We start from the raw sequence: 13731 nt of genomic DNA, 5'->3' as shown, positions 1-13731 counted from the left end.
CATGTTTAACTTTTATATAAAGTTGAACATTTGAACATGGGAGTTTGTTGGGACTAACTCAATTTTGGAGCCAGCCTCCAGTGACCACTTGACACTCGCATTAATATATGTGAGAGTGTTTTTAAAAATAGTATATTACGTATAGACTGATTATAATAAGGAAGGGAAGTTTTATGAAAACATTGTTTTGTTTTATTGTCGTCTTAGCATTTCTTTTATAATTTGCAGCTCACCTTTTCATCTTGACTCACTCTAAAAAAAAAAAAAGTATCCATGCACAGTTTTAGGTTATGTACAGAAACAAGAAATAAGCCAGGATTCTAATATTAAAGGTACTGTAACAGAAATAAAGGGTGTAAACTAAAAAGCCTGTTGTTGCCGCTACTTCCTTCGTGTATTTCTTTTTCTTCTTCCACCATCTATCCACTTTTTTCTCCCTCATCTAATTATTAATTGATGCTGTACATTGTTTTTTTTTCCTACTCACAGCATTAAGGATGTTTCCGGCCTGCAGCACCAGGTGGAGAACAGCATGGAGCTCCTCGCAACACATTAATTCTGGAGGACGGAGACAAAGTAAAAGAGATGATGTCTTTATTTGTGTCAGCACATAAAGGATAAACTAATGCAAAAGCATCACCTGCTGGAAATAACTGTGTGACAAGAGAGTAAAGAGAGAAACAAAACACAGGGAAATGAGGTGAATGCAAACTACAAATACAAAAACCTGTGCAGTAAAGATACAGATAAAATGAGCTTATGATGCTAAAATCCCACTGGGTTTGTATTATCACATGCAGTGTGGAAGGTTAGTTAACAGTTCAGGCAGTTATCAAGTTCACACACACACTGCTAAAAATACTGGAGGTGTTAGTCTGCATTGTGTGGAGGGTGTAAACGAGGAGCAGAAGGCTTTACTGCAGGTATCTCTGCACCAACGACAGACAAAGTGACATTCATTCCAGAATTAGTGTGTTTTATTTCTTTTCATCTTATTATTACTAGCTCACAACAGCTCACTCCTTCACTTAAAGGTGAAAGTACTGATTCTGAGACATGGTAACACAACTGATGCATTAAAGAATCTGCTAAATCTGTGAAAGTGTTTCTAGAAGCTTCTTGGTTATACCTCTGGGCAGTGATTCTGAAGCTAAATGAATCCTTTGAGATCGATTTTATCACTGATGACGACCTCAAACTGAACCTTATGTTTGGAGTCAAGCAAAGTAAGTTTTTTGGAAGTTTTTAACATTTTTGATGGATGTGAGTCAGTGTGATTTCTTTGTTGTTCGTTCATTGCCGAGTCGTGAGCGAACACTTGCTTTTAAAAAGAACAAATGTTACACAGAGGTAGGGTTCATCAACAGTAATGAGCTGTAACTATGAACATGCTCAATGCAACTTTTAACACGTATTATTTATTGTATATTTGACCAAAGTCCACTTTACCTCAGTGCCCTGATCCCAGTGTCAGGAGTCAAACGTTACTTTTTTAAAATGTAAAATTAATTTTAAAAAGTTGGTGAATTTGCTCTAAAATAATTTTTAAAATTCCATTTCCCCTCGAACTTAAAGCTCCACCACCATCGTTGGTGTTCATGCCATTCTCTCAGTAATTTCAGTTCATACAACAGAGATAGAAGCACATAAACTCTACCAACCTACTGTAGCACATTTGCTTGTGGTAAGGAATAAAACATAACACGCTAAGTGCTAGATATTGTTTTTTGATATGTGTCGACAGTGAGAGGCAGTAAGTAAGAGAAGAGAATCCAGAGCTGTGGCCTGTGTGAGCTCCCAACAGCGGCTGCACGCAGAGAGCAGCTCATCAGCGCGCCGATGATGCTGCGAGCGTTACCTTTGATGGCAGAGCGGAGGATCTTAATGTCCCGTTTCATGGCCTCACACGCTGCCGGAAAATCCTCCTTTAAGAGCATGGATTCAATGCGGACTGTGTAACTGCAGACAGAGAAATACAGGAGTGAAAATAAATTGATTAATACAGTTTTATTTTGCATCCAAGTTCGTACACATCACAAAATACAGCTAATGCTACTGCTTTACATACTCTCATAGTTACTGTATACCAGCAGCTGGCAATTAGTTTGAACCGTGGGACTATTTCTAGCGTATCTCATTAAGGAGATGTTGTTATTCGTGTGTGGGGGAGTCGCAGCTTGATGTTTTTGAAATGATCTGAAGGCAGATGTCACATTACCAGAGCCCCAGCAGCAGCTACTTACTAACATTTGTTTGTTTTGTTGAGCACAAATTGATACATTAACGGTTATGATTCCTGAGTCACTGTGAGTCAGCACTGTTAACTGTCACAAGGTCATGTTTAATGATACAAAAACATTTTTTCCCCCACTCAGAGCTAGATCTGGTCTTTGTCCAACACTGTTTTACACCAACACATCATGTAAAACTATTTATCTTCAATGTTGAACGTAAACAAGTACTACGAAAATGTACTTTTTTGGTGCAGTATTTCAGTGAATGCTGAAATGTAAAAAAAAAAAAAAAAGATCATAAAGGTTTAATTCTAATTTATGAAACATAGTGCAGTGGAAGTTTAATGCAGCATAAAACTGAATAACTCAACAAAAGTTCACAGCTCACCTGGGCACCTGAATCAGCTGGTACATGAAGGAATCAGCCAATGAGAGCTGAGAGACTTCGCCGTGGTGTGCCTTCAGTTTCTTCACCTTCATGCAAAGAGCAAAGAGAAGAACCGGGTAAAAAACAGATCTGTGTGTGTGTGTGTGTGTGTGTGTGTGTGTGTGTGTGTGTGTGTGTGTGTGTGTACACATGTTTAGACATCTTTGTGAGGACAGAAAATTGTCATCCCACTATACTTGTGGGAACCAACAGTCACTTAAGGGGACAAAGTGCCCGTCCCCATGAGTTTGAAGGCATTTCTGGGGCTCCAAATGTGGTTTAGGTGTGAGGGTTACAATCAGGTTATGGTTAGTCATTCATCTTTGATGGTTAGAGTTACAGTAGGCGGCTAGGGAAAGCATTAGTCAATTAAATGTCCTTACTAAGACATGAAAACGAGTGTGTGTGTGTCACCTCTTCAGACTCTGGCAGCAGTTTCAGCAGTTCTCTCAGACGCTCCACCCCAAAAGCTTCACTGTTGCCATGGCGGATTTCGTCTACTATGGTTTCATTGGACCTGAAGGAAGAAGATGTTTAAATTTAGTGTGAGCAGGGATAAAAAAAAGAAGAAAAAAAACCAGTTTGTGCTAAATGAAGAAATAAAACAGCATCAGTAATTCGATCCGTTTTTCCTCAACATTTGAGATTCAATTACCATCTGCACACGTCGTACAAGGTACACTCAGTCCACTGACAGGTTCAAATGAAAACAAAAAATAAAATAAATAATGTAAGAAACTGAACTGTAAACTTTTGCTTTTAATTGATAATTTCATCTTCCTTTTTAATGTTAGATATTCATTCAAGAATTGGCCTAACTTTACTGCTGAGCAAAAGCTGAAGATAAACTCCATAAATAAATACTGTAACGGAAATTTGTAACTTTTTGTACTGCTGTTATCTGATAGAAACATTCTTGCACCGTGTTTGCAAAGATGAAACACAGCTGCCAGTGGGCTGTATTCAAGGTCATGAGACACACACACTCCTACAGTGGCAGGTTAAGAATTGTACACACACTCGAGTATAAAGGAGCTGCTACTTTTCTGTTCTGTATCAGCGCTGGTATTAAGACTCTTCATGCTCGGTTGTTCCCTTGCAAAAAATTAAATTAACCTGAGAAAGACAGTTTGGTTTTGCTCAGTTTAGTTTTCTATTTTCCCTAAAACACTGTATACAGTATATGTGTGTCCATACAAATATATCCTATATTCTACTCAAGCAAAGCGTTCAGGTAAGATATCAAGTTTAGTCTTGGCCTGGATCTTAATACTACCTCGGCTGATGGCTTAGCTGATCTCCAACCATCCAGTTGGCTACTGTGTATGTGGGGACTACTTTGGCCGCACATCTGCAAGCCTCTTTGCAACCCACCTCAACCTGGGACTTTCCTTTGATACAATTATTTAATCAGTGTCTTATCTGTTGTACTTCAGTGCATGGTCTTGCTGCTGTGCTTGCTTAGAATGTAGGAAATAATGATTTTCTTTTGATGATGTTGGTCCTCAATCATCAATACCATAAAATAACGCACAGCAAATACACACTGACAGTGTCAGGAGTCACGTTTTGAGGTGCTTAAAGTACTAAAAACTGGTTATTACAGGAAAAAGCATGATAGTGTAAAAGTGGAATTACAGCTTCTGCATTGCAAGAGCTATTTACAGTATTCTACAAAGGTCTGAAACCAACACTGATGTCTTTATGTTTTGCTTCCAAGGGTCCAGACTTTGTGGTAATTTTTAAGGTGATCTTTAACAGATAATGACTGCTTTTTCACTCATTTTCAGTCCAGTACTTGTATCTGACTGTGCTTTTTTTTCACCCATTTTTGTTAAATCACTTGGAAGATGAAGGGTCATGAAGGAAGGGAACTATGGAGAAAACATTAGGCACAAACCCGTTAGGTCAGAACTACAACAGTGAGTTTTTACAGCCATCTGTAAAACCTGGTGGAGACTCTGTCATGCTTTGAGGCTGCACTGCAGCGAGTGGTGTCGGGGATCTTGTCAAAATTGAAGAAATTATGAACCAAGAATAGTATCATCAGATTTTGGCATAGGCTTCATTTTTCAGAATGACATTGATCCCAACCACAAGCCAGTGGAGTGAAACAACACCTGGATAGAAAAAACACATTAAAACAGTATCAGTCATGGATTGGTCTCCCCAGAGCCAAGACCTCAACATTACTGAAGCAGTGTGAGATCATCTTGACAGAAAAAGAAAAAAAAGAAGAAAAAAAAAAACAAAAAACAGCCAGCATCCCAATAGAGTTTTGAATGTCCTTCAATAATCCCGAAGAACTATTCCTGAAGACTTAAAAGAAAGCTTAAGTTTAAGAGAGTTCAGGCTGTGTTGTAGAACAAAGGTGGTCTTACCAAATATTGATTTTCAAGCTTGTTAGAATGGTACAAACTCTGATTTTGCCTTATATACTGTATTTCCATGTACGTTTTCTCATGTTTTAATGAATCGCTGCACCTTTTTGCCGTTTTCCTAGAAAAGTATAAAGAAATGGGAGGCAGCTCAAAACTTTCGCACAGAAGAGGACTGTGTCTTTTATTTCCCACTTCTCCAAACTGTCACTTTGTTGTTGGACGAACTAAAAGTACTTCTCTCTAGATGTTAAAACTGTTGCAAAACTTTCGGCTTCAGCTGAAAGTGAATGATAGATTTTTCGTGGATATTGTGTAGCCTGAGCATAAAAAGATGTAACCCAGATTCTTCTCTCAGTGATTTCAGGTATAGTTGCTGTACAGTCCTGCTCTCCGTCTCCCACATGCCTGTATGTGCCTCAGTGTGTTTGGTAAGCACTCAGTCTGAACATGGTGACCTGAATGATTCAACACATTAAATACATTCTCTAAGCTTCCCTTGCGGTCACTAAATCCAACTTACTCATCTTATGGAGACTTTCACTTCCCTCCCGATCTGAATATAGAGCTGTAGTAAGGATGTAAAATCATCAGTAAGGTGAAAATGTAAGAAAAGGGAAGAAGAGTTTAGATACAGGAAGTTTCTTCATTCATTGAATTAAATTTATTCCACAGCTTCATTAAAGTTGTCCTTTCTCTGTGACTCTTGGTCATTTTATGCCCTCTTGTAGCCACTGTATGCCTCTTCATCACCATTTTGTATCTCTTTGTGGTTGATTAATCGTTCTCATCAAATTAACTAACCCAATTTCCTTCGGGGTCAACTTTCAGGATCAATAATGTTTTATTGAATTGAATTGTAACAATTTTGCATTTCTTTGTATTCTCATTTTGTTTCCCTTCGCCACCGTGTTTCTTCTCTTTGCGATCAATTTTAGTTTCTTGGTGTTCATTTTCTCTTTGTGGTTAATGCAAGTTTCCTTGTAGCTATTTTGCAACTTTTTAACCATTTTACACCACTTTATTGCCTCTTTGCACCTCTTTATCCTTAACCTAAGTCCACTTTTAGACATTCTGCTGTTTTTTGTGATCATATTGCATCTCATAGCCACTTTATGCCCCTTTGTCACCAGGTTACCCCATTTTGTGGGCAAATCAAGTTTTCTTATGGTAATTTTTCATCCTGTAGCCATCTTTTCAAGTGGTTTAAGTCTTCTTATTGCCATGTTGCATCTCATAGCAATTTCTCGTCCTATTTTTGCCATTTTGCAACTCTTTTATTGTCAGTTTAAATCATTATGATGGCATATTCTATGACATTGCAGTGCTTTCCTGTCACTTTGTAGCTATTTTTCTTCTCTTCATTATCAATTTAAGTCTTTGTCTAGACAGGATAATTTTATATCCATTAACTTATTATTTTGCATCTTTTTTGTGATCAACATTTGTTTGCTTGTTGCCACTTTGCAACTCTGTGGGGCCATTTTGCTCACTTCACCTCTTGGGTCCCTTGTTGCATAATCTGTTTGTAGACATCAGCCTTTTTTTCTCTAATCTGACACATGGTCACATGTCTGTAGCGCGTCAGTATTCAGTCGTGTATAACCTGCCCACATCATCATATCTGTTTATCCAACGCCTCAGGATGAGGGTGAGGAAACACGTTACATTACAGCGTCGCAGACACGTGCCAACACCCTTTGTGACGCTCCATCAGCTAATAAAATTCCCATCTCCGTCTGACAGTCGTTTTGTCATAGTCATGCTGTGTCAGACCCACATTATTCTCAACAGAGAGTGACATGACATCGCTGCCTAGATTTAGCATTTATAGTCACAAGCTTCCTTTTCTTCTCTCCTCTGGGAATCAAACCCGTGACCTTTAAAGTACAAGTTTACCTATCATAATTGAATCCACTTCACATTACTTAGAGTCAAAAATTATCACTTGGATGCTCTGATGCTTATCGTGGAATTCAAACAGCGGCAACAATCAACAACCATTTAAAATGTGAAAAAAATAAAGAAATAAACACATTTTCCAACTGTCTTTGTTGGGTGAAAAAAAACTGTATCTGTGTGTGTGATCATAGTCTCAAAGTGAGATTATTTACCTCTTGAACTGTTTGAGAAAAATTGCAATGTTCATCCCTCGCTTTGCATCTAGAATGGAGACCTAATACAGAGAGAGAGAGAGAGAGGTGAGTAGGTGCCAATCTGAGGTCAAAGCCCTGGTGGAAACACTTCACCTCCATCTCCTATGACTTCAACAAACAGCAGCACACGCAACCCTGCACCAAAAACACACCTCCTGTTTGGTCTCTCTGAATGAGCTGCTGGTTTTCCCTCCCCTGGCGGGCGTTGCCAGGTTTTTTGATTGACCGTCATGTTGGCCAAACAGCTCTTCGACAGTCTGAGCGTCAATCTGGTATTTCTGCTTCACTCGGCCTTGAGTCCACAGGTTGAGCCGTCCCTTTACCTGTGACAAAGATTTCACCAATATAATAGCTGGTTTATCAAGGTGATGAACTTCTCTTCGGACTCGAGCGTTTTCAGGGAAGTGCTAAGTCATCATTTAGGTTTTCCAGTGAGCAAAGCAATGTAAAATACATTTATATAAAAAATAATTGTAAAACACTGTGCTTAGACAAATGTAAAGCATGAACTCTACCTGCTCCTCTGGAATCGTTTTCCAGAAAAAACTCCTCACCCTCCTTTTCTTCTTCAACCCACCAGCGGGGTGTCCAAGCTCTGGTAGCAGAGGCGGTAGGGGAGGAGGAGGTGGGGGAGGTGGTGGAGGAATGTCAGGTGATTTCATCTGGTTATCTTCTATGTCAGAATACCTCGATTGATTATAAGGAGGAGAAGGCGTGGACATTGTCACGACAATAGCTATATCCTCTTGTTGGACAGACAAATCTTGGCTCGCATTGGCCTGGGAGACACTGCCCATCACATGCATCCCTGCAGTTGATGGGGCAGTCGAGGACAGGGGAGCTGGCAGGTTTGAAGGTGGACTGTAAGATCAGTGGGCCGATTAACTGACCATTGTGAAGGGTGTAGTTATTAGGATGAAGATGGGTCATCGCATTTGGATCATCGGAGGACACCAAGGTCAGGTTACGAGATCTAAAGATGCTGGTGAGAAAAAGAATGGAGAAAATTAATGTTAACTTTAAGTGAGAGAATTAGCAGAAGCTTGGTACTTTAAATCCATTTTTGACCCACAGGAGGAAACAGAAACAAATTTTGAGTTTACAGTAGAAAACATATTTTACACAGGCAGCAGTTATAGTTCCACGTTAGTTAGAGAAATGCAGTTTTTTGCCCTTCCACTAACGGCCATTTGAGGCTGGTTCCAAGAGGGAGTCCAAGTCCCCACAGACTCTCACATTACATCTTTCAACCGTACAGCACCAATAGCCATGTTTACAGTCTGCTACAAAGAACAGTCTCTAATTTAATATCCACTTCCGGCACCAACTAATTCTCATGGTAGCAGCTGAAGTGCTAACAACTGCCGAGGCTTCAAAATAGAGGGTCCAAAGCCAGGCAGGGATATCAAATGACTGAATTTATTCTATGGGAAAAACTTTAATAACTAATCAAACTATTGCAAAAGAAATTTACATTTCCACAAGAGACCGGCCAATAAACCCCTGGCAAAAATGCGTATTGTGCTTTTGACTTTACTGTTAGCAGATTGCTGTAGTGACCTACAGACATTTTTGGTGCTTTACAACTGAATGAAACAAGGGTCAGCTAGCAACCTCTAGCAACCACTCAGCTACCAGGTGCAGAATACACCAACCGTTCTCTGAGTCCTTATCTGTGCTTCTGAAGCTAGCGTTTTTTTGATCTTTGACTATTTTTTTTTTGCACTTCTTCCTTTTTACAATAATCTCAGCTGATGCTCTCTTTCCTGTTTATGATAACTTTTCAGCCAACCAGCATTCAACCTCCACATAGTGACACTGTGGTTGAACCTGTTATTGTATATTTTTAAGGTCTGCCTGTAGTGAATTTCCATAATCCCTCTCTTTACATAGCCAAAAAGCTAAGCAAATATACACACAGAGAAGCACAGAGATATTGAAGGAATTATCTGGATTGTAGGACTCACGTCAACTATAAGAAAATTACTTTTTTCTTTGTATGGGGTAAATAAAATAGAAAACCTCAAGTAAGCTTTGAGGATGTTTTTATATTTGGTATTGTAATAACCAACAATTAGTGTCACTGTGATAGGACTAATAGGAATCATAGGAGTGTTCACTGGAATGTAAAATGTATAAAGCTGCTGCAGAGAGAAGACTGACTTGGAAAAATCCATTTGGCACGTAATCATGTGGGTCTCACACTGACATTCATCTGTATTATTCATACTGACTGTGTGAGTGTAATTACATGAAAAGCAATTAAACATTTATAAAGTTAAACATTTGCTTTTGAGTCGTTTATGTGTTTCTACAGTCTTTGTGCAAGCCTTTTTTCTCCATTGAAACCTGTTGTGTTTGTTTTCTGAACAATCAAACACCTCCAGCAGTTCTTCAACCTCCTTCTCCTCTTAACACACATTTTATTCCCTCTTTAAACATCAGCAGCCTCACCTGGATGTCAAAGCATCTGCTGTACAAAAGTACACTTAGGGCCCAATGCATTCAATATTCACTTTCTATCTATTAAATGGATTGCTGTGAAGTCTGGTTCAGACATTCAAGTCCACCAGAACATGAATCCTGCTGGCCTCAGCTGATCCTCTCTATTGGGGATAAAATTTGTGGGTTTCAATGACACAACTAAGGTTTGGTGCTATATAAATAAAACTGAATTGAACTAAACTGAATTAAATGCACTTTAGATATTCACGCTCCTCAGACGATGAATCTTCTTGACTTGTTTTTCCCCCCACTACCTTCTTTTCCTAGGACCACCATTAACATGATTGTTGTTGTTTGAATTGAACTAATGCTGTAGGTGGATTGCTGTACAATCTGGCTTAGACATTCATGTTCCCCAGAGGATGAATCCTAATGACTGAGTTGATTCTCTGATAGCAGCATCTCGCCCCTGGATTAACATTTGTTGTTTTGAATGGAATATCTCTATAACTGTTAAATGGATTGCACTGAATATGCATTAGACATTCATATTCCCCGTTGTATCACTACTACTCATTTTATTAATTCTCTTAGTTTTTCTTTAGCACTACCATAATGTTTCATGTGCTTCTTTGTGATATCTGATGTCTCAGTAACTATTAAACTTGGGTCCTCAACCTGTCTAACATCATCGTGAGACTTATTGCACTCAAAACCACAAAAGTATCTTAGGAAAAATTACTGGAAATTGATTGCTGTAAAATCTAGTTCCTCCTCAGAGGATGAATCCTACTCTTTAGATGATTGTCTAACTTTCCTATCAACATAATACGATTGAAATTTTTAATTTTGAGTAAAATATCACAATTATTGAGTGGACTATTCTTCAAAGCAGGAATCCCGCTGACTGTTTTGTTCACCTGACTGTCATCATGGCACTGGACATTTGTTCTTCTATTAGTATAGAAGGATTGATGCAAAGCCTAGTTTTAGGCATTCATTTAGACAGTAAGACTCAAGCCCACTACTTTATTCCCACAAATGTCCTCAAGTGACATTTGTAATTTGAAGTGAAATAACAGTTATTCGATAAACTACTGGGAATTCAAGTGTTTTAGACATGTATTCCTCTCAGGACTGAGCAGCAGAAAACTTAATGGTTAATGTAACTCTTACTCACCATGATTAAGAGCATTGTTAATTGCAGTTTTTCTAATAACAACTCATTTGGTGGTTTTGACAGCCACAGGCAGGAAGTCCACCAATTAATTATTTAACACAAACAAGTTCGGGATACATGTCGACAGAGAGACACACACTTCCTGCTGTTGAATTAGAGATGAGTGTGTTACATAAGTTAATCTCACAACGTTGTTTGTCAGCCCAATTACTTCAGTCATTTATATTGATTGTGTGCAAATGTTTACAATTAATCAAAAGTGAGAAAATGAGAAAAATATTTTCTTTAATTTCTCAGGATATTAACTCCAGAAATTAATTTTTGGTTTTTAGTTCTTGGTTTCAGGTGTTGTTTTTTTATTTGTTTGATTATAACATATCGTCTATTTTAAAAACATTTATTTCCATTATTTTTTATTAAATTTGTAAAAATTTGATAAAAATGTAATTATTGTTTTTAATATATAAAATCTAATAACATTTTATAAATGTAATAAAATCAAATAAATAATTGAAACCTACAATTGAACAAAAATTATTCAGAAACTAAGATCTTTGTGAGGAGCAAACATTACAGTAAACATGTGATGTGCAGGCAAATTTTTATTTACTTATTTGGTGTCGTTAGTGTTTTTCAGTTGCAGAAGCACGAGGGTTGGAGTCGGCATGCATGGCTGTGGCAACTAGTCGTAGTATTGCTGATCGTCATGGTAACATGAACAATGACAGTTTGTATACTTGGCAGAGGACAAATTTAGGTCATGATGTGCATGCGTGTTAAAACTAGACATACATTATCCTTTTCTCCTGCACACCCTGAGATCTGTTTTTTTTTTGTTTTTTTTTCCTCTCGCTACTCTCCATCTTCAAATGACCACAGAAAAAAATTTGGATAACTTTCTCTCTTTTTACAGTTTCAGGCAGTTGATTTAACACGTGAGTGATGATGACAATCACAGTACTCAAAATACAAAATTACCACCTAATTACAAAGTGTTGACCTGGTTCTCATGAAGGTTTCTAATTGGACAATGGGGTCGTCCGGTGGAGGAGGAGCCCCAAAACTACAAACAAGAATGGCCACACTCACACAAATGAACAAAAATAAGAGCAGAACAGCTCCAGAGATAAGGAAAGCGCAGACAAAAGATAAAAAATGATTCCAAACAGACATAAATGGATGACAGTGAAACAAAAACATGACTTAAACATGTCATTAAATAGCCATGAAGACCAACTGCAGTAACAGGAACCTGCCAACAGGAAATATAGAAAGATACGAAGAACTACAATCGACCAGAAAAAAAACCCCAAAACAAAAACCTACAAACAGACGTAAAATGACCAAAAGAAACAAAATGTTTCACAATAATACAGAAAACATTAACAAATAGACACAAAAAGCGATAAATAAACACAAACTACCCAAAAACTAGCAGAAAATATCCACAAAAAAATAACAAATCCCAGAAACATAGTTAGCATAGTCCAACAAGTAGTATAATACCACAAAGACAGACACAAAAACAGCAATGCACAAAAAGAAGAAGAAAAAGATTCAGACAAATGGATAAAAAACAGCTACAAGTCGGTTTAAAACAATTCAAGAGACTTAAATTTGTGCATAAAGAAAAAGGACAGACAACCGGCTGATTAAAGCAACCGCAAAATCACCCCGAAAAAGTACAATGTCACAAATAAACCCAAACATAGGTCACCAAGGCAGGCACCAATAAGTGACTGCGATACAAAAACATGCAGAAAAAAAACAGCAACAACAATCCTCAAAACAGCTACAAATATATGTAAACCAACAATAAAGGCACGTTAAATATACAGAGACAAAACAAGCATAAATAAATGTAAAATGCCCACAAAGACATGCAAAACAGCTACTAAGAAACAGAAAAGAAATGTCAGAAAAAAGACAACAGCCACAAAAAGAGACACAAATTATCCACAGATATATTTAAACACAAACAAATAAACAAAAGAGACATAAAATAGCAACAAAGCGACAATGTAACTGAAAATAAACCAAAACAGCAACAAAATAATCTAACAAATTCCCCAAAAAGTAAAAAAAAAAAAATATTAATAACAATAAAAGGGTCATAAATATAAAATTTCAACAGAGAAACAAATCACCCACAAAATGAAACACAAAGTAAAAAATGTAAATTTAAAAGGACACAAAATGAGCCAAAAATAAATCTAGGAACAAAAAAATGAACTCGAAGATTAAAAAGTCGTGCAGGAGGTGATCAGAGTGATGAAAGCATCCCCCGATTTACATCAAGTGTCTAAACGTTTTATACACAACTTTAACTAAAAATCATAAATGTGAACCTACTGGTGGAGAAATCTCAGTGTGGGGCTCATCCTCTGGGGAAAATGAACCCGAGTCAGCCTGTGTAACGGTTATTTAATAATGGCTATAAAAAGCCTGACTTTGAATCCGCACGAAAGCTGGGAGATCCACTGTGTGAGTGAAGCGCGCTCATTCAGAAAACCCTTCTAGTGTCTGCACGCTCCTTCTTAGTTTGCCTTTCTCGGCTGACCCAGTTATGATCCGTCCATATATCCAGCTCTAGCATTTGCTCCAGATTCCAGTAGAGTCAGCTTGACCTCAATACTGAAGCAGAGAGAGAGAGCTCGGCTCAGACAAAGTGTGAATGAGTAACTGACAGAGACTCTGATCCACCATGAAAAATCTCTCCTCCTCCTTTTTTTCTTCCTCTAATGATTTTCCCGAAAACTACCTTGCTGCTTTGGTCACATCAGAGTTCAGGAACGGCATCTGAGTGAATAATGAGCAGAGAGCCGGTGGAACGGGACGGTCTGGATGTGGGTAAAAAATTAACCTCACTGGTTACACACTGGGAACTTAAACTCATCATTTTAGCAGCAAA

At 38.0% G+C, this 13731-nt stretch overlaps 1 protein-coding gene across 1 annotated transcript in view; it reads right to left on the bottom strand.

Moving 5' to 3' along the window:
• Positions 1-13731, bottom strand: part of LOC102077743 (FH2 domain-containing protein 1) — a 31486-nt gene that overhangs the window by 10235 nt on the left and 7520 nt on the right. Inside the window, exons 2-8 of the mRNA XM_005461205.3 lie at positions 7711-8177; positions 7348-7518; positions 7154-7215; positions 3076-3178; positions 2623-2708; positions 1859-1959; positions 488-558 (exon numbers count right to left, since the gene is read on the bottom strand). Coding sequence (XP_005461262.1) covers positions 488-558; positions 1859-1959; positions 2623-2708; positions 3076-3178; positions 7154-7215; positions 7348-7518; positions 7711-8001 — 885 coding nt within the window. The 5' untranslated portion in view covers positions 8002-8177. The remainder of the gene's footprint in view (positions 1-487; positions 559-1858; positions 1960-2622; positions 2709-3075; positions 3179-7153; positions 7216-7347; positions 7519-7710; positions 8178-13731) is intronic.

This window comes from Oreochromis niloticus, linkage group LG3 (genome assembly GCF_001858045.2).
Source record: "Oreochromis niloticus isolate F11D_XX linkage group LG3, O_niloticus_UMD_NMBU, whole genome shotgun sequence".
NCBI lineage: Eukaryota > Metazoa > Chordata > Actinopteri > Cichliformes > Cichlidae > Oreochromis > Oreochromis niloticus.
The sequence above is the reverse complement of the archived record's forward strand: the minus strand, read 5'-3'. Positions and strand labels throughout refer to the sequence as shown.